This window comes from Miscanthus floridulus, chromosome 4 (assembly GCF_019320115.1).
Source record: "Miscanthus floridulus cultivar M001 chromosome 4, ASM1932011v1, whole genome shotgun sequence".
NCBI classification, from domain to species: domain Eukaryota; kingdom Viridiplantae; phylum Streptophyta; class Magnoliopsida; order Poales; family Poaceae; genus Miscanthus; species Miscanthus floridulus.
Window position 1 is genome coordinate 18,350,280 of NC_089583.1, and position 16,024 is coordinate 18,366,303.

The 16,024-nt window shown below is 39.3% G+C and overlaps 2 protein-coding genes across 2 annotated transcripts; both read left to right on the top strand.

Moving 5' to 3' along the window:
• Positions 1-9,875: 9,875 nt before the first annotated feature.
• On the top strand, positions 9,876-12,806 carry LOC136549491 (peptidyl-prolyl cis-trans isomerase FKBP16-4, chloroplastic). The gene is made up of 9 exons (XM_066540793.1): positions 9,876-10,182; positions 10,281-10,351; positions 10,486-10,541; positions 10,789-10,846; positions 11,389-11,463; positions 11,817-11,906; positions 12,293-12,370; positions 12,492-12,532; positions 12,618-12,806. Exons 1-9 carry the CDS (start codon positions 10,008-10,010, stop codon positions 12,643-12,645), a joined length of 672 nt encoding a protein of 223 aa, XP_066396890.1. The 5' UTR covers positions 9,876-10,007; the 3' UTR covers positions 12,646-12,806.
• A 148-nt stretch (positions 12,807-12,954) lies between these two features.
• Positions 12,955-15,550, top strand: LOC136549490 (protein CHUP1, chloroplastic-like). The gene is made up of 3 exons (XM_066540792.1): positions 12,955-13,540; positions 13,797-14,765; positions 14,912-15,550. Exons 2-3 carry the CDS (start codon positions 13,938-13,940, stop codon positions 15,467-15,469), a joined length of 1,386 nt encoding a protein of 461 aa, XP_066396889.1. The 5' UTR covers positions 12,955-13,540; positions 13,797-13,937; the 3' UTR covers positions 15,470-15,550.
• The last annotated feature ends 474 nt before the right edge of the window (positions 15,551-16,024 follow it).

The following is a 16,024-nucleotide window of genomic DNA, read 5'->3' on the forward strand; positions in this document are numbered from 1 at the left end:
AGGTAAGGAAATTATCTCTTCTCTATATGCATACAAGCACTTATCCATATCTCTTTTGAAACTGAATGTGTGATCAATTAACTACTGTGCTTTTCAGTACATGTTATTTTTTGCTTCAGAAGGCCATGCTTTCAATTAATGCTTTTGGCTTGTGAGAAATGGACGAAGTCTAGATGCTAACTCTCCGTGCTTCTCTTTCGAACAAAGGTCAGCTCATAAGTCAGAACATAGTTTCTTCAATAAGGAATGTTCAATCCAGTGTGGAAATTATGCATGCTGACAGTAGTAGACTGTCAGATTCAAGCAGCATGAAATTCTTTTTACGTTGTATGATGTCTAAACTATGTTTTCATCCTTGGAAATCTGGTTCATCTGCAAATGTCTACATGTGCCAACTTAGGAGCAACTAGGTGGTATTTTATTAAGATTAAGAAGAAAATAGGCACCCAAATTTGCCTCGATGAGGATTTGAACCTAGGTGGTTTGGGTATACACAATTGATCTAGCTCAGCTTTCTGCAGTGCGGAGAGCTTACTGGACTAGATGCCGAAATTGGTGACATCATCACGCCTAGCCATGAGAAGGCTGGACTGGTCGATTTTTTTTCCCCGTCTATTTTCTTCATCATTTTAGTGGCATATTATTGAAGGTAAGGTCACCTAGATCAGTTCCTCACCTGCGGTTTGCTATCACCACACTACTCGACTTCTGTCAGGTAACTATGTAAACACTTGTTTTTTGTCACTTTGCTTTGAATGTTCACTGTGATCCATTACTGAAATGCGTTCACGGCAATGACCACATACACCTCTGTTCCATATAGGATCACAAAAACTTAAACTGAAATACACTACAAAATTAGACATGCTCACCTAAGAAGTGAATATGAAAACAGTCGGTGTCAGGAAGATCAAAACTCAGTTTTCTCTATTGCGTCTAAAGTTTTTTCCATCGGCTGTATCTTTTCTCAATCTGACCTGTCTTTAAACAAATTGAATTGAATGTCGAGCCATTGTTCGATGAAATTATTTTTTTTCCTAGGACATGTTATTGCAGAGTGTTGGGCTATAGGCTCATGAATCAACTGATGATTGAGCATTGATCATGACTGCACACACTTTAATTTACTTTGGAAAAGAGAGAATCTCTTTTTTTGTTGTTGAAAGCATAATTGGTGCACACTTTATTGTGGTGTATATGTGTAACTTTCAACTTCAAATGTCAGCATATCAAATATCTATGGAAATCTATCTGAAATTTGTGAAAGGATAAATACATCTAGCATTTCAGTTGGCAAAAAATGTGTGAACTTTGGCATTTTCTCACGACTAACTAAATGGTTTATAGACTGCTTGTCTGCTAATTTCTTGTCAGGTCTGATCCATCTCAAATACTGGGATATTTGGGTCTAAAAGGTTTATGCTGCTCTGTCCTTGTGGCTAGCAGAGGAGATGGAAATCTCAGAGAGAGAATGTGGAGGTGAATGAGTGAGAAAATGTTACCATAAGATGGAGGGGTGATTACTGGAAGTTAATCATTTGCAGGTGCATTCCTGCTTTTAGGTACCTCCATTCTAACTACCTATCTGATTGGATACGCAATATATCTGCATGCAAATTGCTTTAGGGGTGTTTAGTATCTGAGGCTCATGATTTTTTTCTAAAATATTGTGACTGATGTGTGTGTTGGCTATGGGATCTTGGACGCGGATCCAGCTATTGACCCCCCACCCCACCCCACCCCCACCCCCTCTCTCACTCTCACCCGATTGATTTTAAGCTACTCACAAAATTCCATAAATCGTGACTTATATGAAAGCCATCCCATGCTATTATATGATACTTTTAAATTACAGTACTAATTTTTTGTGTTGCTTTTTTCCCTTGACAGATGGATGGAGACTATTGGATGCTATTAAATTGGTCATTGAATTCAAGGAAACCGTGCTGAAACTTGATGTTTATTGTTATCTTATTGGTTGACTGCCTTGGTTAAAGAGTGAAGGATGGCTCAATTTCTAAACTGGATGCTGAGAGCATGCACAATATTGAAAAGTGTCAGACAGATTTGTTAAGTGATGGTGTTCTTTTATTGAACTAGGCAGTACAAGAGGGCATGAACGAAGTTCTAGGACTTCTGACATTGTCATTTACGTAAACCAAATATTGATCTTTGACTTCTGACATCGTTTAGACATGCAAGATCATATAGCACAAGTAAACTTTGACATATCCTTTACCTAAACCAAATATTGCAATTTCTGCATGTATGTTCAGTTGATAAGGAAATGTATAGAATTAGTGCTTTGCTGACTCCACCTAAACTGTCCACAAATTTGCATTTGCATCGCTATCGATTCTACATAATTGAATTGGGAAGCCGAAAATTGCTACACTGATTTTTTGGAGCCTCTCTGAGCTTCTTTTCCTTCTCATGCACAATTCTGAATGTATCTATTGTATCTGAGCAAACTACCATTGCTGAACTCCTTTAGGTCCAGAGCTGTAGTTTGCCGCACCAATCAAGACAGCATTTCAACGTTTGCAAACTCATAGGCATCTAAACTAATTCAGTAATTGTTCCGGTGTCTTCACTTTCTAGATTTTCATGTAGCATAACTTAGGACCTAAATAAATTACTCATTCATAGGAGTACAGAATTGTTGTCCCGCTGCAATGCTCGGGCACTCAACTAGTCTTTAAAAAAAACAAGAACTACATATATATCTTTTTGGATGGACTACTACTACCAAGCATCGTCGAGTGCACTAGCCACTGGGACGGCCGCTATAGACAAGTGATTAGGCAGTGGGCTTGCTATGCTAGCTGAATCGGTGTACTTTTGCGTGGCGCAGCGCAAGGAACACCATCAGCCATTCAGTTGTGAGTGTGATCAGACAAACTTTCAAAGCTCGTCGATCTTCGACCTGCAGTATCCAAGGGCATGCATTTACAAATGGACTCGTGTCTATGCAGCGATCAGGACCACAGTGCCCGTGGAATGAAGCTCGCCGTCAGGGTGGAGGGCTGGAGGCCGCGGCCAGCGGTGGAGCCGGTCCTGAGAATTTATAGGCTGTTTAGTTTGTTTGGCTTGAGAAATCAAAATTATTTTAGATAAGTGCATCATGAGTCTATTTTTAAATTTTTATTTTCTTGTACTAGTACTAATTAAGTAATTATTAACTTGTGAGGAATGAGGTGATGATGCATCAACCCATTTCATTCCACAAACCAAACAAAAAAGTATGGAGTGAGAAGATAATGGATTAGCCCATTCCTTAAATCAAACACCTTAGTGGTCTAAGATAGAATTATAAACGGGTCCTTACTACTACTAGGGAGCTCAGCGCGTAATTTGAAAGTATCGACATGGATGAGAACTCAGGAGTTTAGAGAGCTGAATGCAATTTGACGGAGACTTAGATGAGAACTCAGGGAAAGTTCGAGAACCGCCAGTAAAATTTACACTAAAAATATTCTAGCTTAGATGAGACAAATAGTCCGATCCAATAAGAAATATTAGTGGTCTATCTTTAATAAAATACTAGCAAAACATGTCCATGCTTTGCAACGGAACGTATAACTTGGTGGTTGGTCATATAGACAATTTATGTTGCTAAAATTTATTCAATGATCACGTCATTTATTCCAATGCGCATTGAAATTGGACTTCATACCACCGTTGGGTGCTCACTCTTGTAACTCGTATGAGCATGAGCCATGACTCCGGATCACATACGGGATAGAGAGGGACAAAAACGTATTGTAGGAAATATAAAAGTACAGGCAGAAGAATCCATTCTCTTCAAGACAATGATCGTGTGTTGCATTGGCTGTCATTTGTCCCAAGACGTCTTGGAATTATAATTTGTACTTTGATTGGACGCACTCTATTATAACTCGTATAAGCACGAGCATGAGTTCGCTTTTACGGACAGAAGAGTAAGCCAATCAGGACTAATCCCTAATTCATCGTGGAGTACATATGCTACTCTTATCTTATAGTAAAACTGGCCCTAATTCATCGTGGTCTATATATACTACTCTTATCTTGTAGTAAAACTAGCCAAAACTTTATGCTTGGGTGAGTAGAGGGACTGACAAATCAGGGGACATAATGAAGAGTGAAAATTTGGTAAACATGCTCATATGTTGCAGCAGAATGTACAATGTGCTATGCGGTCTCTTGGACGGGGCTTGGAGATAGATAGACAGACAGATAGATAGACAGACGACAGATAGATAGATAGATACAGACAGATAGATGGATAGACAGACGACAGACAGACAGATAGATAGATAGATACAGACACATAGATAGATAGATAGATAGATAGATAGATAGATAGATAGATAGAGAGAGAGAGAGAGACAGATATAGACTGATTGATAGATAGATAGACTGATAGATTGTTGTCTATGTGTATCTATTTCTATACATACGAGATTTGGCATGTACTTTAAAAGTGTTCTCAGTCCAACTTTAAATACATAATTTTTTTTCTAGACCATCCTAAAGGGTTTGTTTGTTTGAGTTGTAGCTTTTGGCTCTAAAGATAAGTTTTTCAGTTTTGGTTTCTGGCTGTTGGATATTTCATTGGCTTTTTCAATATATTTTTTTGTTTCTTAACACACCAAAAGCCCGAAAAGCTCCCAAAAACTGCTTTTCAGCTTGTGGTTCATTTTCTCAAAAGCCAGCTTTCCATTTTTTTTTTCCAAAAGTGAGCTCATCAGCTAAGGTGGTTTGTTTCATCATTTATTAGCTTTTGTCTAGCAAGCCAGCAAAAAGATAAAACAAAAAGATCATAGTTTTTATTTTCTCATAGAACTCAGGAATGGCTTTCCTATTGAACAGCGCATTACGTTGATCCATAGTACGTAGTAAGTTGCTCTGCAGTATGCATCCGCACCAGACTGAGTTTTTTCTTCTTCTTCTTTTGCATCCTTCTATTTATGACGGGAGCTTCAACGAAGCGCGCCGCCGGCACCGCCGCCTCCCCGAGACGACGGAATGGCGGTCCGCGCGGACTCCTTTACAGGAGCCGGCCGGCCAAGCCGGACTCCACCTCCGCGCGCTCGGGTTTAGGGCTTGGAGTAGGATCCAGCAGCAAGACAATTTCTTTTGTATTGCAATTGGCAAATTAATTAACCGTGCCGCGTAGTATTCCTTCCCTGTAGCCTGCAGGCCTACTCGGCTGCATGCCTGCATCTTCAGTCCTCCGTCGGCATACTCATACGGAGTACATAGGATAGGAGTACCGTGCCACTAGGGCTGTGTCTCCAAGCTGAAAGTGTATCGGGTCTGGCCGGTGGCAGCAATACTAACTAGAGAAAATTCCTTCATCGCCATCAAAAGCTATACTAATCCCTTCATTACCATTTAAATCTATAAGTTTTCTTCATTGCTATTGATTTATAATTTTTGTTTCTTTGTATGCCATTACCGTTACTTTTTTTTTGTTGATTCAACGTGCACACCGTTAAAATTTCTTTTTTCTCTTTCTTTTTTCTCTTTATTTTCCTTTTCTTTTTCTTTCCTTTTTTATTTCTTTCCTTCTCCCCTTCTTTTCTTTTCCCCTCCTCTCTCCTTATCCGATCGGCCTCTCTTTCTCTCTCTCTCTCGGCCGGCGTCTAGATGAAATTAAGTAAATACTCTCTCCGTTCTAAATTATAATATGTTTTAATTTTTCTATATATGTAGCTTTTACTATATACCTAGGTATCACTATGTCTAGTTTTATTTTAAAAAATATATATATAAAGTCAGAACGTCTCATAATTTAGAACGGGAGGAGTATAACAGGATGGAGTAGTGCGTGTGCACAGTACCTAATTCCTCAGAAGAGAAACTATGAATTATTTTTGAGAGGGTGAAGCACTATGTACTCCGTATCTATAAACACAGAAGAGAAACATGATCAGAGCAACGAGCACCCCCAGGTGGCCAGGCTTCCCACAAAACGTCCGGCGCCCAAGGACACGGCACACCACGCATGGAATTAGCCCATAGAATCAGGAGAGAGCAGGATTATACTGATTTTTTTTTTTTTTTGAGAAACAGCAGGATTATACTGATGGGCCTGCCCAATGCGGCATTGAACGGATAGGGCCTGAAGTGGAAGTGTCTTGTGGGCTGAATTGTGGTTCTGGACTCGAAAATAGCTGTTGTGCCCGATGTAACAGCGCAAACCTTCGCTGTTGGACCTGAGCGCCGCGCCGACCCCCCCCCCCCCCCCCCCCCCCCGCCCGAGCTGTTCCGCGTTTTTTTTTTAGGCCCATTAGCGTTGGATCCTGTTTGGGCTGCTGTTTGTTGGGTTTCCCGTGAACGTCCAGCAGTGAGTCGGACGTCCCGCAGCGGCTTCCCACGTACGATGAGTTTCGTGTGTCCTTTTCTCTATTTTCATTTCCTTTTTATTCTATGTTTTCTTTTTTTCCTTTCCTTTATTTTTCCTTTTTATTTTCGGTGGTGTTTTATTATTATTTTTGTTTCTTGTTTCTATTTTCATTTTTTTTGTATGTTTTACTTTTCTTTTTTTCCTTTCATTCATTTTTTCTTTTCGTGGACTTTTGTCATTCTTTTTATTTTCTTTATTCGTTTACTATTTTTATTTTACTCTATTAATTTTTATTTTTTCCTTTCCTTGCTTTCTTTTGTGTTTTTTTATCTTTTTATTTTTAACATTTATACTTTTTAATTTCTTTTTCATAGAATTAATAATTTTGTTTATTTTATTTTCTATTTTTGTATTTTATTCTTTTTATATTTTCCTTTCTTTTTTATTTATAATTTTATGTTTCACTTTTTATTTACTGATATATGCGATATTCATGTAGTATACATATAATGTTCTGTGATGTATTTTTTGATGTAAATGAGTAGAAATATTAAATTCTACGATATTTTTTGTGATGTTCCGTAAGTATACATTGATGTTCTATGATATATTTTATGATGTTTGGTAGCATTTTTCTTCTTTTTATTTGACTCTAATTAATTACTTCACTAACTTTATTATTTTATTTTATATTTTCATGATATTTGTGATGTTCGCGTAGTATATATATGATGTTCTATGTTATATTTAGTGATGTTTATGTAGTGTTAATGTGATGTTCTACGATGTATTTATGATGTTCACGTAGTATACATATGATGTTCTATGCTATATTTAGTGATGTTTATGTAGTGTTAATGTGATGTTCTACGATGTATTTATGATGTTCACGTAGTATACATATGATATTATATGCTATATTTAGTGAAGTTCATGTAGTGTTAATGTGGTGTTCTACGATGTATTTTATGATGTTCAGTAGTGTACATTGATATTCTAGGATATATTTTATTTTTATATTTCAAGATATATGTAAAGTTCACGTAGTATATATATGATGATCTGTACTATATTTAGTAATGTTCTTGTAGTGATTAATGTGATGTTTCATGAAATTTTTTGTGATGTTCGGTAGCATTTTTCTTCTTTTATTTGACTATAATTAATTACATCATTAATTTTATTTTTTATATTCTATTATATATGTGATGTTCACGTAGTATATATATGATGTTCTATACTTTTTTATGATGTTCGTGTAGTGTTAATGTGATATTCGACGATTATCTTTAATATACATATTCATCATGAGATAAATATCGGTTAAAAAATTGTATTGAAATATATCCATGTGGGTCTTGTTTTGAAGACTTTATTGCAAAAAACACTATGGTGTAATCTGATTTTAATTTGAATATTTGGTTTTGGAGCTATGACTTTTTTTTACTTAAAAAAGTATGGGATGCGTTGACATCATCATTTTCGGCTTTACTGCATGTCTGCTTCCTGTGCTGGCTGCGCGTTGCGTGGAACAACCCCTGGCGGCCCAGAGAATTGAATTCGGCCTATGCATGAAGCGCGCACGGGCATAGAATTAGGTTTTCTACCGACGTTTCTAAAATTCCTGTCACATCAAATATTTAGACATATATATATAAACTATTAAATATAGATTAATTATAAAACTAATTACATAACTTGCAACTAATTTACGAAACGAATCTTTTAAGTCTAATTAGTCCATGATTTGACAATGTTGTGCTACAGTAAGCATGTGCTAATGATAGATTAATTAGGTTTAAAAAAATCATCTCGCAAATTAACCTCCTTCTATGTAATTGGTTTTATAATTAATCTATATTTAATGCTCTTTATTAATATCTAAATATTTGATGTGACATGAATTTTAGGAGCGACGAAAGAACCAAACACCCCCTATTTTCCTAGGGGGGTCGGCAGTAGGATACCTGCCACCCAGGTCGCCACCTAGGGGCCTTCGTGTAACAGTGTATTCATGTACATGCACTCCGTATTATACATACTACATTGCTATAAATCATATCCCTTCAATTATAAATTATATAATACGTTTTGGCTTTTTGAAATACATTATGTTTAATATACACTTAGATATAAATTAAAAACAATTATACCTTAAAAAGTAAAAACGTCTTATAGGCTCCGTTCGGTTTACTCAAAAAACGGCATTATTTAGCTTGTTTTTTTAGTTGAAATAGTATTTTTCTCTCATAAGAATTTAGCCATAACAGTGTTTTCAACCAGTTTCAGCCACAATTCAGCAAGCCGAACGGGTCCTATATTTTAGAACCAGGGAAGTATTTTTTTGTTAGAAAAAGAAAACACTTGGGTCACATTTGTACGCGCCTTAGCGGTGAAGCTATTTGCAACAATTTACGACTAGGACGAACTGAACCTGCAATTGAGTCTCACTTCCAATTCAATCCATTCCTCAAAGTTGTTGTGTTACTTAAAAAAATATTAAATAGTGCTCCTTTCATTTTAAATTGTAAGTTGCTCTAGATTTTCAAGGTACATTATTTTTGTTATGTATCTAGATAATCATTATGCTTATATACATATTAAAAGCCATGTATTTAGCAAAGGTAAAACGATTTACGATTAGAATGGAAGGATTAAGTCTAGCTCAACTGCTTAAGAGGGAACTCAGAGTGAGGCTAGAGGTGCGTTCATCCATTTCAATGGCTCATGTTTTAATTCTGAACTCTTATTTTGCATGTCTATTTTTTGTTCTTAATAATGAACAACCCTTAGTTCTTGGGGTCTCTTTTTCTTCTAAAATAGAGTATTCATAATATGGATTCCAGATATACTTGAATCTTTCTCAACAAAAATAGTTTAGTAGTGCTTGTATTTCTACTCCCTTCGTCCTATAATATAGCACATTCTAGCATTTAAATTTTGTTCTCAAATATAAGATATTTTAGAAGACAGAAACTAATTTTGCACTAAATACTTTTCATTTATCAACCAATCACCACAAACTATGTTGATGATAGCGTCTTATTAGAAAATAAAGTGAGGATACACACGTCTTTTATATTCTCTCTTAATCTGTCCTATAATTTTTAGAATGCACTATATTACAGAATAGATGAGTATCTCTGTTTTGCTAGAAAAAAATATTGGCTCTGGTCAAAAGTTGTCCTATATAATATAAAACCTTGTTCTCTACTCTGTGAAGTTCTTTTCATCGAATATTATATTATCTAGGGTAAAACCAAAGGTATATCCATCCAACATGTGCAAAATTTGCACAGACCATACCACATTATCAATGTGTCAAAAAGGATTAACTAATTTTCAGCAAAGTTTATCGATTCAAAGTTTGTTTTGGCAAATAAATTGCATATAGATTGCTCTAAAAAATTGGAGCACGTTTAATAATTTCGAAAAGGGAGAGAAACAACAAGAAGAAACTGGATCATGTTTGGACTAGTCTGCACTGCAGACAGCCTGCAGTGTGGCTGAAATTGAAGATCCTGATTTCCGCCGGTGGGAGCGAGCGACGCACTACCGACAATCCCACGATGGAAGGAAATGCAGAGGCCACGAGCACCAAATCCGCACGAATCAAGCCGGAAAATATCAAAATTTCCGGAGTCCGGCGCCGCCGCCGCCGCCCGCCCGACCAATGGAGCTCTCCGTCGTGCCATCCCTCTCCCTATTCCCGCGCCGCGCCCTTCCGCCGCTCCCGGCCAGGAGGGCGGCGCGGCGACCGGCCTTCGCCTGCCGCTGCAGCGGCTCCCCGGACGCGTCCCCGGTGGCCACCCGGCGGTGGTTCGCCTCCCTCCTCGCCGCCGCAACAGGTTCTTGGTTCCTCTGCTCCATGCCTCCATGGTTGTGTGGGTTCCGTTCGCCCGGGGGACTGCGCGTTCTGATCGTTTCTTTGCGTTGCTTGGCGTAGCGGTGGGGGTTGGCGTGGCCGGAGGCGGAGGCGGAGGGGAAGCTGGTGCGGTGTCCACGAGCAGGAGGGCGGTAAGGACCTGACGACCTTGTACTCTGCTACTCCTACATCATTTATCGGGATTGTGTCAGGATCCATTGATCTTGCGAAGTTGGTTGAGATGTTTGTGCTTTGTTTTCGTGTGTTTGGTTGATTGAACGGGCAGCTCAGGGCGTCCAAGATTCCTGAGAGCGAATTCACCACCCTTCCCAATGGCCTCAAGTAAGCGCTTCATCTGATTTTAGTTTGTGTTGCTGTCATTGTGGGGGGGAATTTGGTTCTGTTTTTAGTGTCACATGTATTAGCATGGGCATGAATCAGAGTTCAAAATAGGTCCTTTCACTAACATAAAATCTTTATTCAGAGAACATACATTTTGCTGATCCTTGTTTCACTGAAAAGATGAAGCATGTTTTTCATGTTTTTCTATTGCCTGAGTCTGCAAAGTACTTACCAAATTTCTGACCAGGTACTATGACATCAAGGTAGGAAGCGGGGCTGAAGCTGTTAAGGGATCCCGTGTTGCGGTAAGTACCATCACAATTTGTGTGTCTGGGATCTAGCATGATATAGCCATAATGGACGAATCATTGGCATTTGCATTTGTACTGCAGTATGCAAATCATACATGACACTGTATCTCACTAATGAAAAATTGACTAATAATCGAAGGAATAGATGAATGGTGACCATGAGGTCTGTTGAGTCCTCAGACTAGGAAGTTTGAATTGTGTTCCTTTGTTTACTGACTTGAAGACTAAATTAATCTCTTGCTGTTTTCTAATGTGCTCTTGTTTTGGTAAATCATGTGAATCAAATAATTTTAATTTTTTAAGCTTGAAATAAGTTAGCATGCTATAACTAATTGGCCCCTGAAAAATGTGTCCTAAAACTAAGAGGATGCCGTTTGAACTTTAATTTTATCATATACCAATGTTGTCATACAAAAAAATGATAATTCATTGACTACTTACAGACGACCTGTATGAATGTTTACCAGCTGCATTGTTATTACAGACAACAAAGCTGCATTTATCTTGCATAATGATCTATGCTTAAGTTAGTGTAGGTACATTATGTGGCCAAGTGGAAGGGCATCACATTCATGACAAGTAGGCAGGGCCTTGGTGTTGGTGGTGGAACGGTAATGCTATAACATATTCTGCCTCTTTCTCCATATAATTGCTACATGTTCTCACATCGGAATGTGCTTTTAACTTATACCGGTCAGTGGTGGTACTGAGCTAAATTTTCCTGACATCTTATGAAATCTAATATTGGAGAAGATCCTTTGCTCCTACCTATATAAGTTTATGATTATTTTGGTGATTCTTTATTTGCATGAGTAGAAGTTTCTTGACAGTTTCCATATTACAAATCCTGATTACTTTTCTGATTTTAGTATTTATGAAGTGATGATACTTGATAAATGATAATTTCAGCTGTGGTTGTTTAATAATATTTGCTGTCTTTTACAAGTCCTAAGATTATGTGCAGCCATATGGGTTTGACGTAGGCAATTCTGAGAGAGGCAATGTTTTAAAAGGATTGGATCTTGGGGTTGAGGGAATGAAAGTCGGAGGCCAGGTCAGTAAATGCAAGTTTTGATTTGGTTTCCATGTTTGATCTTTTATTTCAAATAAAAGGAAATACATTGACTCAATCGTGAACTAGTATAGGGCATTGATTCGATTAGCTATGAACTAGAATGAGTATAACTAAGTTCTCCATGTGTCCATCATATAATTCTTTATGAACGAACAATGTTAACGATTGTCCTAGGACATGTTAATGTAATTTATTGTGCAAGTTCCTTGTGCCATGCCTAAAAACATTATTGAATATCCATTTGTGTTTCAAACAAAAGAAAAGATGCATAACAAATGTTGGTCTACTTCAGCCATTTCATTCTTTTCAACATACATATATGGGAATTTTAACAGCATTGGAAAGCATGATAATGTGATTTTCAGAGGTTGATAATTGTTCCTCCTGAACTGGCGTATGGAAAGAAGGGTGTCCAGGAAATTCCTCCAAATGCAACTATTGAGGTAAAAACTAACATTTGTTTCGACATCATTTACAAAGTGTCATGTTCTTTATCAGCTGAAGATCATCTGTTCAGTTTTGGCTTTCTCCATCTTATTTTTTTATGTTCCCATTTTTCAATAGCTGGATGTTGAGCTACTATCAATCAAACAGAGCCCATTCGGGTAAGTGGGGTTGACTGCTTGTAATTGACATTCAATTTTTTTTTCTCTCCAACCATCATGATAGTATAAGTTTCCTTTTATGCAGGACTCCTGTGAAGATCATTGAAGGATAGCTGTGCATAGAGTTCTGAAGGAAATGGTACATATTTGCATGGACAGTAGAGTGTTGCTATTGAAAAAGGCTAGTTTACCAAAATATGCTGGTGGTATTGCATTGATAGTACACTATTGTAAGATTTCAACATTATTGAAATATAGATTTTTTTCCCACTTATATTTGATGAAGATGGATCCTTACCAATTTCTCCATTACCTTTACTGCTTAGAAGAATCCTTGTAGTAAACATTTAGTTGCAAAGAAAAATATAAATGGTTGCCTACCTTGATAGCTATATGAATAAAAATAAATTGATGTTTGGAATTCCATGTGCAGTTTGTGACATGAGTTAAAGGAAGTAAGTGCATACTCCCTCCGTCCCAAAAAGAATACAATCCTCACTTTTTGGGGAGTCAAACAATTTTAAGTTTGACTTAATATATACAAAAACTTCTAACATTTATGATACCAAATATGTATCATTACATTAATCAAGGAATATGTTTTCACAATGAACCTATTTAAAGACATAAATGTTGATATAGTTTTCTATAAACTTAAGAAAATTTGATTTGGTTCAAATCTAGAATTTAATATTTTTGGGACAGACGGAGTATACCTCTCTGGAAAAAACATAAATAATAATATGTAACTAGATGTATAAAGCAAAAGCCGAAAGATAAGGACCTTAATGGACGAAGAAAGGTTAGATTTTTACACATCAAGCAATCCTGGCTTATCTGTGAATCTGTGATGACTTGGTCTACTTTCTGATAAGCATGTCCCTGTTCACCTATTTTATTACTATGCTTGTCTGTTATCAATCATGACCACAAGGAGGGAAGCCTTGGCTGTTAGAAAAGGTTCCATGATGCCCAGCAGATGATCCTGGGCAATGTTTAAACATGGAGGTAAGCCTTTGCATCTTCTGCATGCAAAGTTTATGCTTTCTTCTCATAATCAAGAAATGGAACAATACTAATCTTGCCCTGAAAGATAGATGATTTCTAGGTTGTTTAAAACTCAGAGCTGCTAGTCTTTATCTCTGAGGTATATTTATGTGAAATAAGATGAAATGGTATCGAATAACCCTAGCCTATACATTTGCTTGTTCCGAAAAACCTTTGTTTTTGTCACTGACCAAGGATCAATGTTATCGCAACACAGTATGGATGGTTAAGTACCTGAACAAACTTGGCATAGTTTAGCCCTGAAGGCAAAGCAATGTAGGAACAACTTTGGGTTGGCATACATATAGTAGTTAAAAGCTTATTCCACTGAGACTGGAGGAACGATGAACTTTTTTCAATGGAAAGCAAGAATGCAGAGAGCATCAAGAATCTTCTTCTGAAGATAGTCTTTCCCTTAGCTTTTCCCCTGGCTGGTGCTTTTATCTGTGACCTCATAACAAACAGGGCAAATAGGCACAGTAGTTACACAGACTCATCTGGTAGTTCGTTCCAATTGGAACAATCATTGGGTTCAATCTGTGAAGAAGAGGAGGAAGAAATGGAATCAACTCGTCGCGCACAGCAAAAGTTGGCGAGAACAGAGAGTGCCTGCAGCACTGCCGGCAGGCTCCTGATCAGTGAACTAGCAAGGCAGGCTTCGAATGCCGAAGCCATGGTGGTAGAGGCCACTGAGGATCCATCAGAAACTGCAGCCAAGAACCAGATCCAGGATTATCAGAGAACGGAGACAGACGAGATTGCGAGCCTGAAGCTCATGGTGTCAGCCCTTGAAGACAGAGCTTGCGCCATCGAGGCGCAGTTCCACGAGTACTGCAACATGAAGGAGCAGGAGTCGGCGTACCAGAAGATGCAGATCATGTGCCTGGGCATGAAGCTGGAGCTGCTGGAGTCTCAGAACCAGCGGCTCGAAGCGGCAGCAGCAGAGATCCGCGCAGGTGCTGAAGAGTTTGCGGCCATGAGAGGCAAGCTTGACAGGCTGCAAGGCAAGTTCAAGACGATGTCGAAGAGAAGCAAGCAAGATTCGGATGCTGTCGGTGAGAGAATCGTGGCTCTTGATGTGAAACACGCCCAGATGGCGAGAAGGTGCGAGGAGTTTGAGCAGGCCATGGAAGAGATGAAGCAGCTGACGGTGCAGCTTATGGAGCAGAAGGGAGCAAACAATGAGGTAATTCACTGGCGATCAAACGATCTTGTTGGCTTCATCTTTGCTAGTATATTTGTTCGATCTGTGATTAGCTAGAGCTGCAATCGAACGATGGATTTGATCGCTGAAACTGCATGCTCTGCTTTCCTTTCCTGCATGCATCGCAGAACGTGGAGGTGGCGGTGGAGAGAAGCTTGCGGAAACTGTCGAGCGGCAGGGACCTGGTGGACGGGCTGGAGGCGCTGCGGGACCGGTGGGCGGCCGGCATGGAGGAGATGATCTACCTGGGCTGGATCACGGCCTGGCTGCAGCACGACCTGATGCTGATCGACGACGACTACGGTGGCAGCACCTACGGCGGGGACGACGACGACGAAGACGGCGTGGCGCCGCGGCACCCGCCGGAGGAGCTGGAGGGGGAGACGATGGTGGCGTCGGTGCCACCGTGCAACCAGGTGGAGCTGTGCAAGGCAGGGTCCGTGTCGTCGTCCGGGTCCGGGTCGGCCCCGCGCCGCAGCGTGGAGATCGAGCCGCGGCCGGCGTCGTGCATGGGGTTCGCTGCGGCGGCGTCCGGCGGGCGCTGCAGGGACGGCAGCGGCGGGTGGAGCATCGGGCGGCCCAGGTTGCTCCGGAAGCTCCGCGGGTGGGCCGCCGGAGGGAAGGCAGCAGGCGGCAGCGGCAAGACCACGCGGTGCAGGATCGTGGGCCCATGTTGTCAGAAATAATAAATTGAATTAGCCGATTTGTTCATATAGTAGATTTGCGCGTGTAAATGGAGAATGCAACTTCGAGACAAAAGGGTGAAATTTTTTTTACTCCGTACTATGTGTTACTGTGAGGGGAAAAAGAAGGGGGATGCGTTGCATGTAACGGGAGGTAAAAGGGAATAGGAGCGGCGGATTAACGTGTGTTTTACGTGTTGTTGGGGATTATTGGAGTGTTTGGGAGTTAATTGGGAGCACGGAGTAATAATATTCGGCGTTCACGTGATTTGATATTCGCTCGTGTACTTAAGAATTATTTCCTGTGTTCATCGATCCCTGTCAACGTTCTATATACCTTTTTTTGAAATGAACGTTTCCATATACTTGGATACATATAAAATGTAGTTTACATATAGCCGTTTGGAGAGCACGTGTGATCGAACTACCGCTGGCGCGGTCCGACTTTGAGCCTACTGTGCCACAAAAAAAGGGATTATGATTAAATAAATGTACTCGTTTTTTCCATTTACTGTTTATCTCGGATTGTATATAACAGTAACTTTATTTCCCTTCCTG